This window comes from Aplysia californica, unplaced genomic scaffold, assembly GCF_000002075.1.
Source record: "Aplysia californica isolate F4 #8 unplaced genomic scaffold, AplCal3.0 scaffold00490, whole genome shotgun sequence".
NCBI lineage: Eukaryota > Metazoa > Mollusca > Gastropoda > Aplysiida > Aplysiidae > Aplysia > Aplysia californica.
This window is the reverse complement of record NW_004797760.1, coordinates 122,512-145,497: the sequence shown is the minus strand read 5'-3', so window position 1 is coordinate 145,497 and position 22,986 is coordinate 122,512. Positions and strand designations below refer to the sequence as shown.

At 37.4% G+C, this 22,986-nt stretch overlaps 1 protein-coding gene across 1 annotated transcript in view; it reads right to left on the bottom strand.

The window, feature by feature from the left end:
• The window catches only part of LOC101849868 (hydrocephalus-inducing protein), a 113,415-nt gene that overhangs the window by 13,108 nt on the left and 77,321 nt on the right, over positions 1 to 22,986 (bottom strand). Inside the window, exons 73-88 of the mRNA XM_035971743.1 lie at positions 22,003 to 22,062; positions 19,022 to 19,160; positions 17,631 to 17,915; positions 16,707 to 16,859; positions 15,870 to 16,103; positions 14,758 to 14,854; positions 13,785 to 14,051; positions 12,558 to 12,626; positions 8,868 to 9,010; positions 8,348 to 8,479; positions 8,085 to 8,161; positions 7,692 to 7,763; positions 6,533 to 6,751; positions 4,932 to 5,198; positions 3,897 to 4,121; positions 3,023 to 3,161 (exon numbers count right to left, since the gene is read on the bottom strand). Coding sequence (XP_035827636.1) covers positions 3,023 to 3,161; positions 3,897 to 4,121; positions 4,932 to 5,198; positions 6,533 to 6,751; positions 7,692 to 7,763; positions 8,085 to 8,161; positions 8,348 to 8,479; positions 8,868 to 9,010; positions 12,558 to 12,626; positions 13,785 to 14,051; positions 14,758 to 14,854; positions 15,870 to 16,103; positions 16,707 to 16,859; positions 17,631 to 17,915; positions 19,022 to 19,160; positions 22,003 to 22,062 — 2,578 coding nt within the window. The remainder of the gene's footprint in view (positions 1 to 3,022; positions 3,162 to 3,896; positions 4,122 to 4,931; positions 5,199 to 6,532; positions 6,752 to 7,691; positions 7,764 to 8,084; positions 8,162 to 8,347; positions 8,480 to 8,867; positions 9,011 to 12,557; positions 12,627 to 13,784; positions 14,052 to 14,757; positions 14,855 to 15,869; positions 16,104 to 16,706; positions 16,860 to 17,630; positions 17,916 to 19,021; positions 19,161 to 22,002; positions 22,063 to 22,986) is intronic.

Genomic DNA, 22,986 nt, shown 5'->3' with positions numbered 1-22,986 from the left:
GTGTGTGTGTGTGTGTGTGTGTGTGTGTGTGTGTGTGTGTGTGTGTGTGTGCTGGTAATGGGTACTAGAGATGAATGATGTTAGTTATGAGAAATTAATGTATCACAGCAGCATCATGGGCAGATGCATTATAATGCATGGATACTTGTCCTTGCGTTTTGATTTTGAATATGTAAAAAAGTACATTGGGCTCCAGAACTTGGTTAATTTAACCTTGAGCTGTTAGGCTCCCACGAATAGACACAATTTAGAGTGGTCTTGCCATCATCGCTGATTCCAGCCCGCACTATGACACTGCCTTTACCGAAAATTATTTGTTTGTCTGAAGCAAGCTGGGATGTAACCTTTATAGTGCAGTCAAAAATTCGTTGCGCGACTTATTGTCAAATATCTCCTCAACTACCGTTGCACAGTGACTTGCATCAATTTGTCTTAACAGATCAACATTTTTGTAAACACCTGCAAGCTGCATTCTAGAAAATTCAAATAAATACTAATAAAAAAATCCAAGTGGGTGGTTTCTACATATTTTTAAATGTTTACAGCTGAGGCAATATTGTTTTTAACACCAAGTCTGTCAGGTTTTTCTGATGGGGACGTTAAGCTTAATGAAAGCATAGTTTGAGAGCCATTAGTGCAAAATGCAACTGCAACTATAACAATAATTTCTTGTAACAAGTTTTGCAAGTGAAAATTGTCATTGATGAGCTGTGACGTAGGCCATATGCCCAATCAAAATGTGTGTGAGAAGGGGGAAGGGGGAAAAACAATACCATTTTACGCGTGACAGAGATTTCAAGTATTTTATATAAATTTATGAAGACAAGTTTTTTTAATCCAGCCCAAATTGTTCTGGAAGAAATATGATTTAGTTAATTAGACAAATTGATACAAACTGCTATGCAAAGTATGGATGTCATTGCCCCGTTATTTGAGGAAAAGTTACTCCACGAATTTTTGACCGCACTATAGTTGGGTCTTCTGTAGACTCTGGCCCTTCCATCGTGCCGTCCCAGTCGAAAGTGGGTCAGCTCTGAAAACATGTACGACGCATTCCAAATACGACGTGGCCATTTCTCGCGATGCTGTGCCCAGTGAAGTCTAGCACGAAGGTTCCCCTCTTTCAAACGAAGACGAGTTATCATCATCATAATCACCATCATCATCATCATCATCATTATAATCATCATCATCACCATCATAATAACAACCATAATAAAAATCACAATAGCAATACCTACACTTATATAGCCTGTATCTATGCTCAACAGTAGGCTCTGGGTAGTGTACAATTATTATTACCCCAGCAGACCCTCTCAGTTTCCCAGGAGGCATGCAGCGGAAGCTGCGGATTACACATGCTCAAATACTAACAGACTGACAAGATCTTTCGCCATCTACAGCCGGTTACCCATTCCCTGTGTGGAGCTAGGGAAATTTTTTTAAAGTGCCTTTCCCAAGGACACAACGTCAGGCCCATAACTGGGTTTGGACCCACCACCCTTTGGTTGCAAGCCCAAAAGCCTGTACACTAGACCACCACTGATATGGTAGACCTGTATGAAGTTTGTCTACATGTTATAGAATATATGTGAGGCAGCGTTGTGGAATCAGGCTCTCGTCAATTTTTGGACATGTAGAGTTATTGGTATCATCTTAATGCTTGTTCAATTGTCTTTATTTTGATGAAAAAAATATCCATTTATCTTGAATTCAAGTCTAGATATTTGCGAAAGAAGGAGGTGGGGGTCACCTGTTTTCAGAGGTAAAATTAATGAGAAAATGGCCGCCAAAGATTAGTTATTTCCTTAGCTTAAGAGTCCGAGGTAACTGAAAATGTACATTTTTTGTGCCTTTAATCAATGTTTTTCAGAAAAATTTCCACAGAAATGAGTTCTTCAATAGACCTGAAAGGTGTTGAGCCAAAAAACAAAAATTTGATGAAAATTCATAAACGTGCGGAAAAATGCAGTTTCTTCACTTTGATTATTTTGACGAGAGCCTGATTCCACCATGCTGCCTCACATATCTTTTTAATTTAAAAACTCCAAAGTGACAATAAACCCCTTCTTCATCTTATGACAAATAAATGAACAATGTACAAATCTGCTTTCAACATTTGGATCATTGCCTATATTTGCAGCCAGGGCTGACAGGAGTCACAGCAAATATCAATTTTCAAAAGAAAACAACAAAATATAAATACAGATCAACAGAACCAAACCTACAAATAGTCGCTTTCAAGGACAAGCAGATTAACCCAGATTTCAGGGGTTACCAGAAATCTTGACCTACATCAAAAGTGGGCACTGCCCTACCTATAGGAGAAGTTTGGTTGCATTGGTGTGTATATTTGTTTGGTTATAGAGAAAACTCTCCCCTTGTCTTTCAAAGAAACTGAACAAGGGGCAAAAGCTTTACCTTCGATTTTCTCAAAACAGCATTTTTCAGGATAGCCCCCCTGTGCTTAAAAGTGACCAAATAAATCCTGTGATCTACAAATTTTTACTGTTTAGTCCACCAAAATAATTCAGTAACTCATAATAGAATATTCTTAAAACTTGAAGTTGTGATTAACAAAACCACAAATCATATAACTCATTGGTTATAGATAGTAATTCAAAGACAAACTTTATGAAAAGTTATGACATACTCAACCTGTCATGAGGTAAGAACTAGAGCTGGGCAAAGACTCGATTCCGGAACCGATCCCCACTATTAATGCTATGGAAGAAAAGTTCCGACTCCTTTTTACTTAAAACAACGGTTACCAGTCCATTCAATCATAAAAATCATCTTATTTGAAAAAAGAAATTGTTTTGAAAAAATAAAAGTTGATGCTTCGTAGTGTTCCGAAAACAAGGTTATCCTAAATCCTGAAGATGTTCGGAGCCAACCAGATAACTCCCGGAAGAAATCACTTTATTAGAAAGTAAGTAATTGGGTTCGGAGTCGATTCCTACGATTCCTCCTAGGTTTCAATAATCGGGAACCTATCCGCCCAGCACTAGTAAGAACTCACCTTAAACTTCCGGCCACTCTTCACCTGGCCCTCTGGATGAATGCACTGGAAGCAGGATGGTCTCTTTGGATCACTTTCATCTTCACACATCCATTCAAATACAAATGGTTCATTGGTTGGATTCACAATGCCAAACTCTCTGAAAAATTACAAAAGATGAGAATTATTTAGTAATGAAAAAAAAAAAAGAAGAATTATTAAACAGTGAATGAAAATGAAGGAGAGCAAATAAAATGTTTGTATTAATAACTGCATTTTATTTTATAAACAGTATTTTCTGACTTTATTCACACAAAAACCGACGGCTCAGTACTCAAAGACTGTCTATTCAATAAACAGCATATAATAATAATAATAATAATATATAACATTTATATAGCGCATTTCCAAAAAAGTAGCTCAATGCGCTTTACATTGGAATACCCATTTTTCAAAAACCTTTCTTACTACTTCCTTTCTTCTCATGCAATATACATTAATGCACACACACACACATGCACACACACACACACACACAGAGACTATTTTCATCCAGACATAGGAACAGAACAAATATAATGAAAGATAACGTTAAAAGCTTATGAAGGATAGGCCTGTAGGAACAGAAAATGTTTAAGATGTCTTTTGAAGCTATCAAGTGTTCTTATTTGTCTTAGTTTCATGGGTAATCTGTTCCACATAAATGGACCAAGATATGAGAAAGATCTCTCTCCATATGATTTGTATGATTTTACAGGTGTCACAAGTAGGGTGTTATCGTTTGATGATCTTAGGTTTCTCCCTGGTTTATATATACTGATATCAAGCGTGATTACATAACCTGAAGGTACATATTTACTATTTACTGAAAGACCAGGCAAAATGACTGACTTACTTGTAACACCTCACTCCTGTGCCACACACATTGAACTCTATGACCCTTGTGTTGGGGTCAAGGGTCGAGCCAGGGGGAGCACCACCAGGGCCTCTCAGCTCTGGGTTTCGGCGGGCACTGCTCAGGTAGTCAGAGTCTTCCAGCTCGAAGTGGCAATAGGGCATGAGGCTGCGACCTTTGAGGCCGATCACTGGTCCTTGCTCCTCCTTGCTCATGAATGGAATGCTATGAAAGTAAACCAAACAAAAAGATGATTCTTTCACTCTGTGAATTAATTTTATTTAAATAAAGAAAACTGCCTACTCGCTATAAGAATTGAAAAATAATTATATGCTGTGCTTTGGTAGCAGGGAAATTTTAATGAGATTTTCTTTACATCTGAAGACTACATGGGAGAAAAAAAACAGCACCTTCACATTTAAAAACACATTTACAGTCATCATCTGAAGACTACATGGGAGAAAAAAAATAGCACACTCACATTTAAAAACACATTTACAGTCATCATCTGAAGACTACATGGGAGAAAAAAACAGCACATTCACATTTAAAACACATTTACAGTCATTCCCTATGATGCTACTTTAACACAACATAACAAATAATGGCAGAAAACCAACAGGATTGGTATCAAAATATAGGGAGAAAATGTTCTAGGCTTTAAAAGAGATATGTGGTTCTAAACTTGAACACTAAGATATCTCAAAATCACCAAATGTAATACTCCTCTATTTTTTTCTCCTGATGTGTAAAAGTTTCGGTAGTTACTAACTCCTTGTCTCACTTTGTGGGTTAAATCTTTCCAAGACAAAACTAAGTTAATTGGGGGGGGGGAGGAGAGATTAGTATTGTACACAATGATCAAATGACATGAAATGAATGATAAAGAAAGAATTTTACTCTTAACGTCACCAAGATTCAGACAGCACAGACTGAAAGTAAATTCTCCTCATATTACACACAACACCAAGAACAAAGGGCACATCTTGAGAAGAGAAAAAAAAAGTTGTATGAACCCAACTCCATCAGCTTTACCTGCAAATGAGTCTTCCCTCATAGTCGTTGGAATCAAGTGGAGCAAACTTGACAACACAGGAGGCCGACTTGCCGGCTGGAATGGTTCCAAACTGGGGCTCCACCAGGAAGGGGATGTACGACGTTTCCACCACGTCCACTCGTGACTCGGGCCTCTCTCCCTCGGACATGAAGGTGACAGAGCGTTGCATCATGGGAGTGAAGCTGTCCATCAGCACTTGCCAGTTGTAGTCGAGCGCCACCTGACCCTCGTTCTGGAGCAGGACGCTGTTAGGAAAGGAAAAAAAACGGTCAGTAACATGAAAACAACACTATAGTTTTTAGTTTTAGTAGAGGTTTTACGGCACTCCCAACAGCATACGGTCATATGAGCGCCAAGGGTGGATGTCAACAGAGAAGTCCTTACAGGGTATCAGACTTACTCTGCTCACCTCTCTCGCTTCAACAGCACAAAGTGTGCTTCAACTATCAAGGCACCCCGGAAATAGCGGGTCACAAGAGTGTGACAAACATACCAAAGAAGTAGAGGAAAATGAGGATAGTAAGGATTAGGAAAGAAAAAGCAGCAGTTCCCTGTTGTAGTTCAGGCACAGTGTTATGAGTATGACATTGTTGGATCAATCCACTTACAATTTTACTGTGCATTAGAACGAGAAATGTCCCCCCTTTAGGAATGGCCTGAAGACACTTCAGTCCGTGGCACCACCCCGGGGGGTAGCACAACACTGACAACAAGCCTCTTACCCCATTCCCTGTGACAGTCCCCCCACTCCTTTCATTTAAACCAATCCTATATTTCTTTCAAACTTAGATTCTTTCATTTGTTTTCACTGAATTTAAAATGTCCATCCACGCGCTCAAACGGGTTTTGTGGAGGTACAGCACATGGTCACAAACAACAAGTTCCCAGAAAACAAAGAAAAATGTCGACTCTCCTTTGATTAGAACCCCAAACTTTTATGTGATGGTCAAGACACTGATCAGCCCTACTAAACAGTGGCCAACTAACCATGAAGAGTGAAAAGAACATTTGGCAAACAGAGATAAACTGCCTTAGAATTTACTATGCGTAAGCACAACAATTGCCATCTTTTGTTCCAGGACAGATTTTTATAAAAATAATAACACTGAAAAGGTGTAGAAAGAACAGAAGGCAGTACAGTGTTCATCAACCATCGACTGTTCAGAAAAGGAATCCTATTTTGACATCAAGATTTTGTTGCCTCTCCTTATCATTCATATTTTAAATAGATATATTTGATAATAATTGATAGATATATTTCAAAACAAGCACTATAATATATTTTTTTTTAAATATAGGTATTTTTACTCCCTTTCGTCACAATTTAAATCATCTATGAGGTGGGCTTCAACCCTGCCTGATGAGGTCAACCCAGGTTCAAAAGGATAAAAAATCCCAGCCGAGAGACCCAGATACTCTATTTATATTCTCTCCATTGAGAATCAAACTCAGGTATTCTACCTGCGACGAGGAAGCACCTAACCGCTACACTACAGACACTGGTTTTCTCTTCAAAGAGAGCGTGCAATCACAACCTATGAATGTAACAGGAATGATGCATCCATCAATGACTCATCACCTATACACTCTGGTCTGGAACATGAGTGTGTCCTTGAAGTGGACGCTCTCCACCTTGCAGGTGCACTGGGTGAAGTCAGAGATGGCGGAGATGAGCAGCTCCACGGTCCGGGTGCTCTCAGCCACCTCTGTGTACTGAGGCTCTGGCTCTGTCTCAATCATCTTCTTCTTGGCTGGCCTGTGAGTGCGTGGGGTTGTTGGGATGTTGGACTTGCTTGCACTGGTGGAAAACATAAAATAGTGCTAAATTTATACCCCATCTTGCCATATTTTTTGGTTACTGTTGATGAATAAACTCATCGCTTGTTAAAAACATAAAATAGTGCTTAATTGATACCCCATCTTACCATATTTTTTGGTTACTGTTGATGAATAAACTCAACGTTTGTTAAAAACATAAAATAGTGAATAATTTATAACCCACATCGTCATATTTTTTGGTTACTGATGATGACAAAACTCACTACGAGTTAAAAACATAAAATTGTGCAAAATTTATAACTCATCTTGCCATATTTTGTTGGTAACTGCTGAGCACTAAATTCGCTGCATGTTGAAAACACTAAAAAGTACAAAAATCAGGATCCATCTTGCCATCATTTTTGGTTGCAATTAATGGCTAATCTAGAAGAAGTCATGCTTCAAAGTGACTTGATCAGAATGAATATGAAATGGTTTTGCTTCAAGTCCATATAGTAATCTATTTTAGGTAGAAGAAAACAAAACAAAAAACAGGATAGACAAAGAAATAAACCTGTATATCAATTTATAAATCATCTATACCTTCTGACTTTATTAGATACTAATACATGAATGTATATTTAGTCAGTGATAAAATAGGAATTTACTTTTCAAACTAAGGAATTGTACTAAAGATGGCGGCAGCTAATGCACCTATAGTTTTAATTTTTGTGCATTTCAAATATGGTAATAACAGAATAATACTGAACAGTATAAGAGTGCAAGTGAACAATCGTAACAGAGCTTTTAAAAAATGATGACTGTTGAAATCCAATTGTTTAAAAAAAGGTATCCAGAAAACTGAATAAAAAGTTCCACAAAATCAAGTTTGATCCACCAACTGCGGTGAAAATAAAAATCCAAACAAGAGCCAAAATTTTCTCTGATCAGAAAAAAATGGAAAAGAGGTGAGTACAAACGAGTTCAAAATTTCCACCATGTCTTCTACTGAGTGCGACTTGCGTTCTTCTGCTTCACTGCCCGATGCTGGGCTGTCCAAGGATGAAAGGGGAAATCTAGGTCTCACCAAGACTCTTTACAAAACACATCATAATTCGTCTGCAAATTACATGTATGCAGAGTTGTCCAGAGAAACACAAAAGATGAAATAGATGTAGATTCTGTTCTTAAATTCAATAAAAGGACTGATATAATTCATTAGGAAGAGAATATAGTAGGTAGTATTTTATTGGCATTCAAAGTCTTAGGGAGCAAGCACAGTCCACAGCCTTTACATTTTCATGGGAACACAGAACGAGGGCCACAAAGAAATCGGAAAAAAACCAACTTGAGGACATTTATAGTTCTCTTACCTGTCAGCTGTCTGGACTGGGGATGGTGGAATGTCCACCCACTTCACCACCTGAATCTTGTCATCCCAGTCACAGATCTTTAAAAAAAAGTAAACATAAAAAAGTTAGTTTTTCACACATTCTCAATATCTGAAATTACAGTTCAAAAAGCTAAATTAAGAACCATCCGAAAAACAAATTTTAACTTGGTTTCACAATATTAAGCAACATCTTACATGCAGACAAAATGTGGCATAACGCAAGCATGAGAACAAATCTTTCACCTGATCGATGGGCTTGTCAAAAACGATCTTTGACACCTTGCACTGAATGGGGCACTCGGCAAAGGTCTTGGGAGAGTCTGAGTTGAACGTCACTGCAACATCTTTGGTGCAGCTTCCATGGAGGTGGCCCATCTGAAAAAACACACACAGGACCGTGTAGCTGTAAACAGTGAGTAATATGCTCGGTCCTGTACATCAAAGTAAAATTATCTTGTGTTTATTTCCATTTCTTTTCTTTATTGGTACGAGCAGTATCTTCCTTTCTTCACTGGTCAAACAAACTACATGTATAATTTTTTGGGTGATCTTTTACAAAGAGTGAGTACACATGTCTTAAATCTTTAAATATTTAATGCCAAAAGATTTAAAGCATACAAGAAATTAAGTGTGTGTATCCCCCCCCCCCCCCTTTCTGCTTCTTGAGTCTGAAATTAATAAGAAATATTTTACAAAAACATAAAGTATTCCAAATTATCTTCTATCTACAATACCAAAAGCATGATGAGAGGTTCCACTTTACCTGCGGTGAAAATTTAAGCTGTGGATGGTCAGGCCACTTGAACCGTACACAGTCAGTCTTGGAGTGGTTGGTCATTGTGAGATTCAAGGTGCGTGTCTCATTGATGTAGCAATCTCCGAACTGCATGAGGTTTGGCTTGGCAGCTGTGGGAAACATTACACAACAGTTGTTTAGTAACTAAAACAAAGTCTAGTATTAAAGATAGAGTTAAAGCATTGGAACACAGAAAACATTTTCTTCTTAATTTGTAATAATGAGCAGATGACAATGATGGAACGTCACTTGACTCCTGCTACATTTAAAAACTCTCTGCATTTTGTCTTTACTTATCATTTGATTTATCAATTACTTTAATATGTATATAAATATATAAGACATACTTCGTAATTGAACACACAAACACACACCTCTTTTTTCCCTAAGCATAACAGATAATGAAATCTAAGAGATTGAAAAAAAACAGCGGTTCTATTTCACTATGCCTTTAAACTGTGCATGTGTTAGCAAACCTATTGTAATAAATTTTAAAAAAATATTACAATGAATTATTTTTTTTACTGTAAGAAAACAAAAACACATAAAACTCAACAAAAATTGCATCATGAATAAATATGAAAAGATGACTTTTCTGATCTCTAACATGCAAAGCATCAGCCATCAACTCTAGCACGCACAGTGGACACGAAAGGCTACATATGAAACAACATGCTATTATAGCTAGGGCTGGGTCACGAGCGCGAGAACGGAACTGAATCGCCACTCTTTCCTGCGGAACGCTATTCATGATTCACTTCAGCGGAACGCGGAACAGTATCGCCAAACGATTCCCGATTCACTCCCCTGTCGCTGTCACCACCTTGTGGCTAGTTTAACCTACTGTTGAGTCGAGTCACGAGCGCAAGAACGGAACGGAACACTTAGTATGGCTCCCCTTATTTTACAAAAGATGGTATAGTCCAACCCCCCTATTAAAACAAAATGAACGGGGTCCAACCAATAGACAGAAGGAATTTTATGGAAAAATTGTTTTAGCGAATGGTGGGGTTGGGGGGGGGGGGGATTTATGGGGGTTACTAATTGAGGTCAGTTAATAGAGCAGCGCAAACAAAGGGTGTGGAGTGGAGAGGATGGCGGAACAACAAGAGTGGGACTCGCGCTCGCCAAGAGGCGTTGATATGACACTGTTCCATTTCAGTCAGTGTTCCGCCACAGCTCCACGAACGCTCGCGTACTCGGGTACTCGCGATTCATTGAAGCCGACTGAATCGCGAATCGCCACTCTCAAATTTGACGAGCAGGATCCAGCCCTAATTATAGCTACTCCCAAACACAAAATACAGTGGTGTCCACCTAACAGCAACGCCTGTGGGAAGCAAACCTTGACTGCCGTTGGGCAGAGGCTGCTACTAACTGAATTTTCAAAGAAAGGTGATCACCTACCCACCCACACCCTTTAGACAGACACACAGACACACACACACACACGCGCGCACGCGCACACACACACACACACACACACACACACACACAAACATACACACACAAGCCCAAATTGCGAGGTAAGGTGATGTTATTAAGTCAAGAGTGAAAGCATAGGCAATACTATTAACAGTGGCTAAGACTTCTGCCCCTAGCCAGGGAACCCTTGAAGGAAGTTGGCCTCTAAGTGAAAGGGTGTGAACAGAGCTTCTGTACTTAGTACAGTGTATTTTTGCCCTAACTAGGTGTTGAGAAACTAGAAAGTATTAAGAAGAACCAGACAGAGCCCGGTCAGAGATGAGGTGGGAAGAGGACGTTGGCGATGGATTGGACACACTCTCAGGAAGTCAAGCAGCTGCATAACAAGAAAAGTGTTAGATTGGAACCCACAGGGTAAAAGATCAAGGGGAAGACCTCGTGGAACCTGGAGAAGAGTCACGGAAATGGATGTACAGAAAAGTGGGAAGACGTGGAGTGACATCAAGCGACTAGCCCAGGATAGGGAAAGGTGGAGAGTGTTTGTTCGTGGCCTATATCCTGACCCAGGGTGAGAAAGGCAATGATGATGATGAGGTGTTGAGAAGAGGTATGCATGCAAACTGAAATTATAGGCATCTCTGTGTTCACACAGTTTTTGAATTGTCAAAATACATTTTTCAAGGACAGTCTATGGCAATAAAGGTGCTATTAAACAGGATTATTTATATAGAAAAATTACTGTTTCACAAGCTTAGGTTGCTGTTAGGCTGATCACGAACTCAGGGCTTTCCTGTCGTATCTTCATTTTTAATAAAAGTGAAAACAGTTCATAACAAAGAGTGAGCTTAAGAAGAAGTCACATTTTCACTGTTTAATTAAATGGAGATACGACAAGAAAGCACGAGGTCGCGAGATGTTGCTCTTATATCTGAGCTGCTGATAAGTAGACACCACTTTATTTTAATTTGATACTACAAATGAAATAAATGAGCTTCTTGGATTTTTTCAAGGCATATCAACAAACTCACAGTTCTGCTAAACATGGCATTCTCATGATGTATGCACAGAAAAATAACATCTCTTATACACTCTATAATAATAAAACATAAATAACGACACAAATTTACAAAATCCAGACAACACCCACCCCCCTCAATCAGTTGCTTAAGTCTGGTAATAGAAACTTTTCAATCATGAAAACATGACTTTGCAAAATTGAAGATATTGCAGGGTTTTTTCCTCTAAAAAACACCCAAATAACACAATCTATTCACAGCATTCCGTGACGTCACTCTAAGATTTAAAGTGACAAAAGCTCCATGCTAAAAAAACCTCTAGATCAAAACAATTAAAACAAAAAGGTCTTTTCGATTAAGCGTTAAGTTCAGCATTGTTCTGATCATAATCTGTGTGATTCTCATTCCTTATTTGTGATTCAAGATACAAAAGCTGTAATCTAAGAAAGAGAGTGAAAACTGCATCACAAAATTGAAAAGACATTCAAATCTTGCTTAAAATAGCATTTCAGCATGGTATTGGAATTTCCATTTGATAAATAGCTGAACAGCAAAAGATATGAGCTGTTTGACTTGTTAGACTATTAGATTGCTTATTATCAATATTTAGAAGGGAAACAATAAATCCTGGATTGTTGGTCCCTATATTGCCATGATTAAGTTGAATTATGTCCCTGTAATTGTACTTTTTTTTTTTATCTATCCTCACAACAAAGATTGATCTTAGTGATCTTTACTCACTCCTCCTTCCTGTTTTAATCACATGTACTCATTCTCATTATGATTTAGTCTTGTCAGTGAAGCCAGAGAGGGCAGACCTCACATCATTTTGTTATTAAATCAATCTTCTTCATCTAGAAACTGAGTTTTTTTACTTTTGTCTTATTAAATACAATAATGGCAAACAACCCCAGTGCAACATGACTAACAATGACATCATTTGACAAAAGAAACGTGAACAAAAACAAAATGCTGTCACACAAAAAAACGAATAGACATCTTTGTGACACATTCTAAAGGACATTATACCTGCACATCAGATATAAGGAGCAGAAAACATCACTTTGTACTATCAGTATGAACTACTAAACTAAAGAAAAACTGAGGTATTCATATACCACGATTCGCAATTGAACAGAAAATATCAAATTCTTCAAACCATCTCTACTAACACAACCAAAACAAATAACATAAATAATCCCACGACAATAGATACCAGGCATTTCATTGTCATCTTCTGCAGCTTTTCTAAGATCTATTTCAGAAGGAAATTCTTCCTCTCCATCTAGACGTGCAGGGAAAAAGAACATTTCACAACATAGTTGATTTGATGAAGGTAGTTTTGTCGTCAGACACACAAGCAGAAGACAATCACAGACAGCATTAAAAATCATCTGCCACACTTTTCTAATTGTAATTGTCAATGTTTTAAGCCCCCATCAACACAACTACTATTCTTTTCTGACAACTTTCCTAATGGTTGGATATAGAAATGCAAAACAGTTGTAAAACAATCACACTGGTGCCCAAGTACGTGATCGACCATTGACAGGACAGGGTGTGCGTGTCACTGATAATGTAACTTGATATCAGATCTGTGTTGAAAAAAGTTCTACCCGCTATTGGGGGATAATTTTTTCTTATCTAATACTGCTTCTGAGCAGCAGAGATCATCGAGATGAAAAAATTCATTTGCTAATGTGCTAAAAACATAGCCATGGTCACACCACAAGCCAATTCGAGAATATCCAGTCATCAAAACTAATGAAAATATTGGTAATACTAAATGTGAGGCAGCGTGGTGGAATCAGGCTCTCGTCAATTTTTGGGCATGTAGAGTTATTGGTATCATCTTAAAGCTTGTTCACTTGTCTTTATTTGGATGAGAAAAATATCCATTTATCTTGAATACAAGTCGAGATATTTGCGAATGAAGGAGGTGGTGTCACCTGTTTTCAGAGGTAAAATTAGTGAGAAAATGGCCGCCAAAGATTAGTTATTTCCCTAGCTTAAGAGTCCGTGGTAACTGAAAAAATTTTTTTTGTACCTTTAATCAACGTTTTTCAGAAAAATCCACACAGAAATGAGTTCTTTAGTGAACATGAAAGGTGTTGAGCCAAAAAACAAAAATTTGATAAAAATTCACAAACCTGCTGAAAAATGCAAGTTTCTTCTCTTTGATTATTTTGACGAGAGCCTGATTCCACCACGCTGCCTCACAAATGTGTTTTCTGGAACACTCCAGCTAAAAGTGTTTGTCAGGACGCGTCTATAACCATTGGCAAGTTTGATGTACTTTGCCTACGAAGTACTTATAGTTCCTAAAAGGCTTATTTTTTCTTGAACACTGCAACATTGGAATCAATAATGTGAGATGGAAAACATGGAACTATTTTTGTCAGTTATTATGAGAAAAAAGCTAAAACCACATCACTCCACTCACCTTCCACATCATCATCAGCCATACTGCCAATTTCCTTCTCTGGATCGATGGGAACAAAGACAGAGCCAATGTTGTCGAGAGTGATGTCATCCTCATAGCCCTCTCCGACCATCTGCACAACCGAGTCCTCATACTGGTTGTCCGTCACGGTGACCTTCAGGTTAGCTTGTGACCTTTGGGCAGCACACGGCTTGTAGACAACCTCAAAGGTGGCCCTCTCTGTTGGGTTGACAATCACAGAAGCGGTGTGTGGCTTGCGTCTTGTCTCTGAAATAAGTAAAATCATAGAAATAAAAAACTCCAGTAAATTTCGGTTGTGATTTTGTGACATCACAAGTTGGTGCTCATCAATAACAGAGATATGATTCACCTTGTCGCTGCCACAAGCAATCCACTTACATCCAAATTTTGAGAATTTTCTGTCTTTACACCTTCTCAAAGATGCACATTTCAACATCACCAAAATACAGTTCAATGCTATGATCAAGGCTTACATTATTCCTCCTTTTCATAATTCTTGATAAGAACAACACAACTATTAGACGTAAAAAGTACCCTAGTGGACTCAAGTGGGTTGCTTTTGGCACCCACAGTCTTCTAGTCATATGATACACTCAACACAAATCAAGGATGCAGCTGTCCACAGCCCAAGTTTGATCTGAGACATGTATGAAATTGGAATTAATTGAGCAAAAACAGTTCTCTGAAGGATTTTTCTGTCAAAAGACATAAAGGCACCTAATCCAAACATTTCAACTTTGATTAAACGCAACTTCAGCACTGCGTACGAACAAGCTTATTAGCAAAGATCTGTTGGATACCTTTGTCATCATAATTGATATCTCCTATGGCATCTCTAGTGGCCTTTGTGGGTTTCAGCATAAAGGTACCTAATCCAAACATTTCAACTTTGATTAAACACAACTTCAGTACTGCCTACGAACAAGCTTATTAGCAAAAATCTGTTGGATACCTTTGTCATCATAATTGATATCTCCTATGGCATCTCTAGTGGCCTTTGTGGGTTTCAGCATAAAGGCACTGTCAGGGTCAAGGAGATCAATGTCCACCTGAACAAAGAGAGAAACAGGTCAGAATCAATGACACTTTTAGTTTTAGTTTTAGTAGAGGTTTTACGGCGCTCGCAACTACATAAGGTCATATGAGCGCCAGAAGATTAGAGGTGTTACAAGAGAGTAACAAACATAAAAAAGAAGAAGGGGAGATAAGGACAATAGATGTTTGATAGGAAAGAAGAAGCAAACCACACCAGAGCACCCGCCAACCACCCACTGACACTTTTAGGGCATAAAAAACAAACAAAACAAAATAAAACACAGGTTAAAAGAAAAAAACCAAAACACAAAGATGTCGATATCAACACTTTCTCATGCTATATTCCCATTTTCTCAACACCAGGCACCTTTTGAACTTACAGAGTTGGTAAAGTATCTTGTCTGTAAAATTTCACTCAATAGATTTACAAAAATCTTTTACCGAAGAACTTAAACAGTGAATTCATTCCATTAAAAAATGCTGTTATTTCTCAAAATAAACATTAGAGACATTCTAGGCTGCAATTAAAGCAGGTGTGCAGTAGAGCCTACAGAGTGAAAATTTTCCCATGATTATTTTTGGGTCTGACATTGTAGAGCCACAACCACCAGGTAAACTTCCTAAACTTGGATAATGTTTCCATACTTCTTTCCGACGCATGTGAAGTTTTGCAGTGTTTTACCAAAATATAATAATAAAAATAAATAGCATTTATACTGCGCATTTCCATTTCCTAAAAGATGCTCAATGCGCATTACAATGAAAAAGACATCACATCTTAAAAATTAATCGACACAAATGTGTACGTAAAACAAAGTATTATACATATAATATAAATGCATATGTGTAAAATTTTATACCAGAAAAACAGTCTCGCAGTGAGGTTGAAAATATAAATGAATGCACTCCTGCAGTTACTTGATGGTGCAACTTCCGCCTTAATTCAGGCATGAGCAATCAGAGAAGAAAGTGTAAATTTAAAAAAAGAGAAAATAAACAACTTTTCCCGCTGTGGTCTCTTCCCTTTACCTTGCTTGGCAATGTGCCTTCATTGAGCAGTACAAAAGGAAGGGATTCTGTCCTGCCCAGAAGGATCCTCTTGAACAAAAGTAAGGGTTGCCCTCTCTTGTTCCTTACGGTGGGCTTGGCGATAGTTATGCGGGGTAGATTGCCCTCCCCAGAGACCTCGAACACGAGTGACTTTCCTCGGGCCTGGTTTGGCGTGACCCCTTCAATCGCTGCCTCGAACACAGCACTGTATGTCTGAAGAGTGAAAGAAAATGTTCAAGATACATATATTTTAGGGAAGTGAACAAAAAGAAAGCAATTTTGAACATGAGACTTTTGGAGGATATATGCACTAAGAAAGTTAAAACTAAACTGTATTTTAAATCTCCTACTGACTTATAACAGTTGCTGTAGTTGTTATTATGAATCCAGCATATGAGCTTTTTCACCTAATTCAGTTAATGATATGATGCTTGCAGATCCACTTCAATTCTTGTTTGGGTCTATAAATTGCATTCTCAGTCTTGAGATATAAAGAAAGACGAGATTGTTCTAGAAATAAATGAATGGGAAACATTAACATTATCCAATAAGACTTTTAAAAAATCTGCTACCAAAGCTCTAAAGTTGTAAAAACAAGAAATCATTCACAAAGCCCTCTTTCATGGTTAATAAGAAATGTTAAGGATCTCAAAACTCCAATAGCATTTAAAATAAAATAAAAATAAAAATCCTTTTCTTTGCCATTCTTTTTCTTTCATTTTATCATCATTCAATTAAAAATAAACGATTTTTAACCTTGTTTTTAAAAATATATCTTTCTAAAGTAAAAGGTTCTACTAAAGACAACGGTTTTACCTGCATGGAAGGTGGTGTGAAGGTCACTGTGGCATACATGAAGCTGTGATTGGCAATTTGCATGCGAGGGGGGTCCAAGTCAAACACATCCTGGGTCTTTGGAGCTCCTTTCACCTGGACAGGCTTGAGGGTAAACACTACATCACAGGGCACCTGAAACAAACATTGCAGTAAAGATCTCAGAAACTTAGAGAAATTCTATTAAAAAAAAAGAAACTGTAATAAAAATCAACTTAAAAATTAAACCAAAAAGCATCATCTTTAGTGTAAGAAGTTACTGCGATGCACACGTGGCCCCGCTTTTCCTGTATCTTCATAGAAATTCAAGTATATTCTGAATGGAGTACTCAAGTAGACTTTTACCGAAAATGTTGCTAAAAAATTATGTCGTTCAGTGATTAAGGACAACTGTCATGAAGAAAGGATTCTTTGTATTAATAATTTGTAAATATATTTACTGTCAGACAGAAATTATTAAAACTCCAGAAGTGAAATGATCAAAGTAATAAAAAACTGCAACATCATGACTTTACCTCCATTTAATTTTCACTTTAATCAGAATTTTGATCTTTCTACTTTTAGGTCTGAACCAGCCCTGCCAATATTTAAGAGATATTTTCACGAGTGTAAATATATCAGACGATTGTTAAATCAAATAAGATATGAATGGATTTGTTTTATGAAGGAAAAGTTAATTTGTTCTTTAAAGTATATATTTTCCCAGCCATTTTGCAGCAATTATTCATCATATTAAAAGGAAAGAGATGTAGAAACTTTGAGAATTCAAGTGGCACATATGTAATTACAGGAAAGCTACTAAAATTCTAAAGCCAGGGGAATTTTTCATTAATCTAACAGTTAAAATTGATTCTTATTGAAATAATATAAGAATAAAAGAGATAACTCTAAAAACCTTCAACTCACCTTGTTTGTGTTAGAGATCTTGAAACGAGCTTTTGCTTTCCTTCCGACAATGACATTGTTGAAAACAAATTTCTTCTCCTCTTCTCCAAAAACTCCGTTAACATCCAAGTTGCCACAGTTCATGTGCTGCCACACCGACAGGTTCTTGCAAACACGGTGCTCCTCAAAGATGCTTCCTACATCATCCACATTGATGGTGGGGATGCATGCTTCTGCCACGAGACGGTATGGAACGCCACCTTTGAAAGTGGTGGGATCTCTCTCGGTGATATCGATGCTGATATCCTACAAAACAAAAAAAAAAAAGAATGCAAGACATCTTCATGCAAAAAGATAGGCAAAGAAACATAAATCACCTACCACAAGTGTCTAGAGGAGAGGAAAGAAAAGGTAGAGATGGGAATCAACAAATAAACCTAAGAAAATAAACTTTTCTTACTTAAGATAATCTCGGGGGTAGTGGCAACGGAACAGGTTTGAACTTCAACCAACATCTCATTTTCACATATAGCCTCAATTTTCCAAGTAGAACATACTGCCATTTTCCATTTTTTTAGGTGCTCTGAGTTACCAGATACCGACTTGTATATTTGGGGACTTGTTCATAATTTTTCTCTGGCAGCCCCCCTTTGCTAAATTTCATCGAGCAAGGAACCTACTAGTTTTTTATCCTTACCTCAGAAGACTAGTAGTTCAATGCTACTTATCCTACAATAAAGAGATGTAAAATAAACAGGGGCCCCCCAAAAAACATGAGAAAAACCTGTGTTGTTGACTGACTATGGTGCAGTGTATCAACTATTAATCAAACAGTGCACTTTGGCATGAGAGCTAAGTCGTTACCTCAGAAAAACAAAGTTCTATCTGACATTTTGAGCAATTTTGAGTCGCTAAGACCATGAGGTCAGAAACCAAAATGTTCTATCTGCTCTGTCAAAATTGTAAGATTATTCAGAGTCTTTATCAAGATATTCAAAAAATTGCATAAGAAAAAGTTTGACATTTTTAATGTCAAATTTCTCCAAATGAGGTATCGAGCAGATAGAACTTTGTAATTCTTGGGTAGCGAAGTAGCACCTTACCTCGTTAGTTTAGTTTGGTTTTAGTAGAAGTATTACGCGCTCCAAACTGCATAAGGTCATGTGAGCGCCAGAAGATTAGAAGTGTTACAAGAGAGTAACAAACATAAAAAAAGAAGAAGGGGAGATTAGGACGATAGATGTTTGACAGGAAAGAAGAAGCAAACCACACCAGAGCACCCGCCAACCACCCACCTTCTTCACCTTACACCTTACATACACACACACACAAAACTTGACCAATAATAAACTACCCAGAGCCATAGAGCACCATATGGAGTGGAAATAAAGCCCTCCAGAACTGTCTCTCACCTGAATTTCTTTGCCTTGGTTCTCTCCCACACAGTCGACTGTGATGACCTGGTTGCCGTTGGGAAGGATCATGCCAAAGGCAGGGAAGATGGTGAACATGCCAAGGGTCAGCTTAGACTGACCGCTGCCAGCATCTTGCCTGAAGAACAGAGGCAATTGATAAATACTTAGCTGAAGAGAGGGGTGATCAACAAAATGTATAGCAGGTAAGAACACAAAATCAAAACTATCTTGCATCTGCAAAGTATGCTTTTTACTTTTCAGTCCAAGAACTGAGATAAAGATCTGACCCCTTTCGCACCATTGAAGAATGGGAACTAAAACGTTTCAAGGAGACTGTCAGCAAATCCTTCCACCTTTCACTTCTAATGCTCTCAATCTCAAAACAAGTGATCACTTTGCTATGACAAATTATCCTCATACTGAAGAAAAGTAGATGGAGGAAGGCCTTTTTTTTGTTGCACAATTTACTTATTATCATCATACAAGAAAAAGAAGAAGAAGAAGAAGAAGAAGAAGAAGAAGAAGAAGAAGAAGAAGAAGAAGAAGAAGAAGAAGAAGAAGAAGAAGAAGAAGAAGAAGAAGAAGAAGAAGAAGAAGAAGAAGAAGAAGAAGAAGAAAAAGAAGAAGAGGAGGAGGAGGAGGGGGGGGGGGAGGAGGAGGAGGAGGAGGAGAAAAAGAAGAAGAAGAAGAAGCAAGAGAAACAAAACATTGAGGAGAAGAGATACTGATATATGGAATTTTTTGAAAATTCTTTACTACAGATAAATCTCTCGCACTCATACGACCTTATGCAGTTGCGAGTGCCGTAAAACCCCTTACTAAACTAAAACTAAAACAGATAAATCTCCATATTTTCTATTCTCTAAGCCCAATGAGTACTTCTTGTCAATCATGAAAGCTGTAGAAGGAACAGTGAAGCTAGTTTTTTAAGACCAGAACCACATTCTTCTGCAATATATTTATTCATAAACCAATCCCTGACCAGATGGAATCAAGGAAACTATACGCTCCACAAATAAAGTGGTTTCCAATTTTTTAAGTAATCTTTAGTTATCTATCTTTGTGTTGAACTAATGCACATAAACAAGTTCTTTTAGAAACACGAATGATTCAATCTGATATCTTCTTCTTCAGTACAGACAATGAGACAATGCAGTAAAAATTATGGAAACAGTTCTAGTCAACACCTCTCAAAACGACATGAATCAGAAGAACAAGAAACATTTTTGAAATGACAACAAAGACGGGAAGATGTGATCAAAACTAAAAATAAAGTAAGAGAACATCAAGAACAATTAAACATCATCGGTCCGGCAGATACACATTTTTTCCCAATAACAACGCAATAAAGAACGACCTTACGAGGTAGCATCACATGTCAGTTTTCAAAATGGCGTATGATGGGGTTTAAAACTAAGCAGTCAATTGGTATCTTTTTCAAACTGTGCATTTTTGCTAATCTGCCAAACAGTTCTGTAGACTGAACAAATATATTTGACAGTGGTCAGTAGAGTCATTATAACTCATCATAGTGCTATTCCAATGCACCGAGCATACATAGAGAGACTAATATACTATTATCAGGTGAAAATGTCAGCAAAAGCCAGCCCTTAATATCCAGAACCTCGACTAAAATGCTCTGGTCAGTAGTAGAGCAAGTCAGAGTGATAACCACCATATTTTTGCAGTGTGGATAAGATAAATCTTTGCTATAAAAATACGTTATGCCATGCGCCTTATGCTGAAGAAAACATGCAATTGCCACATTCTATCCACATCAAAAGAGATCTGCCCGCCAAAACAAATATATTAAATTTGAAAAATTAGACTTAACTACTGAAAAACGATAAAAAAGAGAGAAAAATAAAAAAACCCATAACAACAAAGTAACAATTTTTAAACTGCTCCAATACAAAACTGTGAGACAATAGAAAACTGTGAGACAATAGAAAACTGTGAGACAATAGAAAACTGTGAGACAATAGAAAAGATGCAAGTCAATCACAATGTGAACTAAGATGGCATTTACAAAAAGTTACTAAAAGCATCTCACTGAGCATAAAGTCCCACATTCTCAGTAAGGGAAAAAAAGTAAAACTTTCACAATTTCACTTTTGCCAGAGGCACTAAAAAAAAAATTAAGTAAGAATTATTAGTTTAATTTAGACTAACCAATAGTATTAAGACTCTCCAATTTCTATTCAGGAGTCCATACTTACATTGTAACACAAAGAGTTAACACTTTGCCATCATATTTAGGGGAAAATCCAAAGAAACTGGGAGGTAAACATCGCCAATCGGCGAGATGAGGCGGCAAAGTGTTAAGCAACTCATAAACTTTTTTTTTTTCAAAAATAAAAAGTTTCACTGAAATATCAAATAATAATCCGTGCTACAAGCTTACTATGTAAGTCCATTTGAGTAGGGAACGAACAACATTGTCCAAAAATGACAAAAATTATATCAATACCTCTTCCTATAGTGTCTTTTTGGTATAATAATGAGAGGCCATATTCAAAATCCTTTTAGTTTTTCTCTTTTGACAAGTTAATCGCAGGTAAATTCAAATTTCCTTTTTTTTTGTACACAAAGATTAAACCTCATTAATTAACACTTTACAGTCACAAGCCAGTAGTACAAAATACCCGATCTGGTCACCCAGGCAGGAGAATGACTGCAACAGACTTCTCGGGCCTGGCGCAGTTCCAGGTGACCGGAACGGACAATTTTCACCCTCGCATTATTGCGCCAAGTGACTGAAAAGTGTTGAACTATAAAAGCCAAAAGAATAGGGTTCGTAACTTACAAACTGCATCATTTACATATTGTTTCTAAAAGGATGTGAATACGGCCCCTGATCTCTAATAAGATTTTTACATTAAAACAGACAAAACTTTGTGACCATATTCTGTAACTGGAACAATGAACAAACAAGAATGAACTGTTTGTGAACAAGTGAAAAGATAATATTATCATACGGTCTAGCCATATTGTTGTTCTCATTTGCAACTGTAGGTTTCATTATGTCAGTGTGTTGGCTGGAAAAACAAGGGACAATTATTTAAGCCATAAGAAATGAGTGAGTCAGGATAGGTTGAAAATGATGCTCCATTCACATCATGGTAATTGGACATGAATCTGCTATATCCGTGAGCAAATTTTTCCAAGAGGTTAAAAAAACCCAACCCATTACTGCAAGAATGCAGGCAATTTATGTACTTTTCTTAAAAGTCCAAACTTACTAATCTCTACCTGTGAGTACAAAAGATAAACAGGAATCATGACCTAAGAACTAAAGGAACAACAGTCTATCCCTTTTAATAGAAAAGGCAAATCACAACTAAAATAAGAAAGGAAATGATTTGAAAGAAGTTAGTGTACAGAGTGAATGTTTGTTAAAGGGGACAACATTCTCTTTTGGTAGCATCTGTCTTAAGAATAAAAAAAACAACTGACGCCTAAGCAGCATACGCAGCAAGTGGACAGCAAGACTGAATCAAACCTTTGAGATTTTTTAAACAGTGATGCTGTCATCACACTCTGAGCAGCCATCTCAAAATTCAGTCCGCTTAAGAAAAGAAACGCATTGTGGAAACGGATAAATGGGGAAAAGTTGCATTTTTTCAACTTGTCTTTCTTGTGTTGACCTAAGAAAATTGTTTATTGGTTGCTTTTGAAGCCCAAACAGAAAGAGCGAGTAAGCAAACATTTAAAAGACTAGTGTATTTTAAAAAGCAAATTATGGTAGCCTCAAGTTCACCATTGAGCAGCAAGATGCAAGGTGCGATCAATGAATGATCAAAACACCTTAGGAAAAGACAAGCAGAATTCTGAATATTTCAAAGTAAAACTTTTGCCCATAATTACAATAGCAATTTCTATTTTTAAAAATACAGGGCTGTATTTTCAAAACATTAAAACAACTTCAGTACTTTCGATCAACCTTTGAATTCTCATGTGGT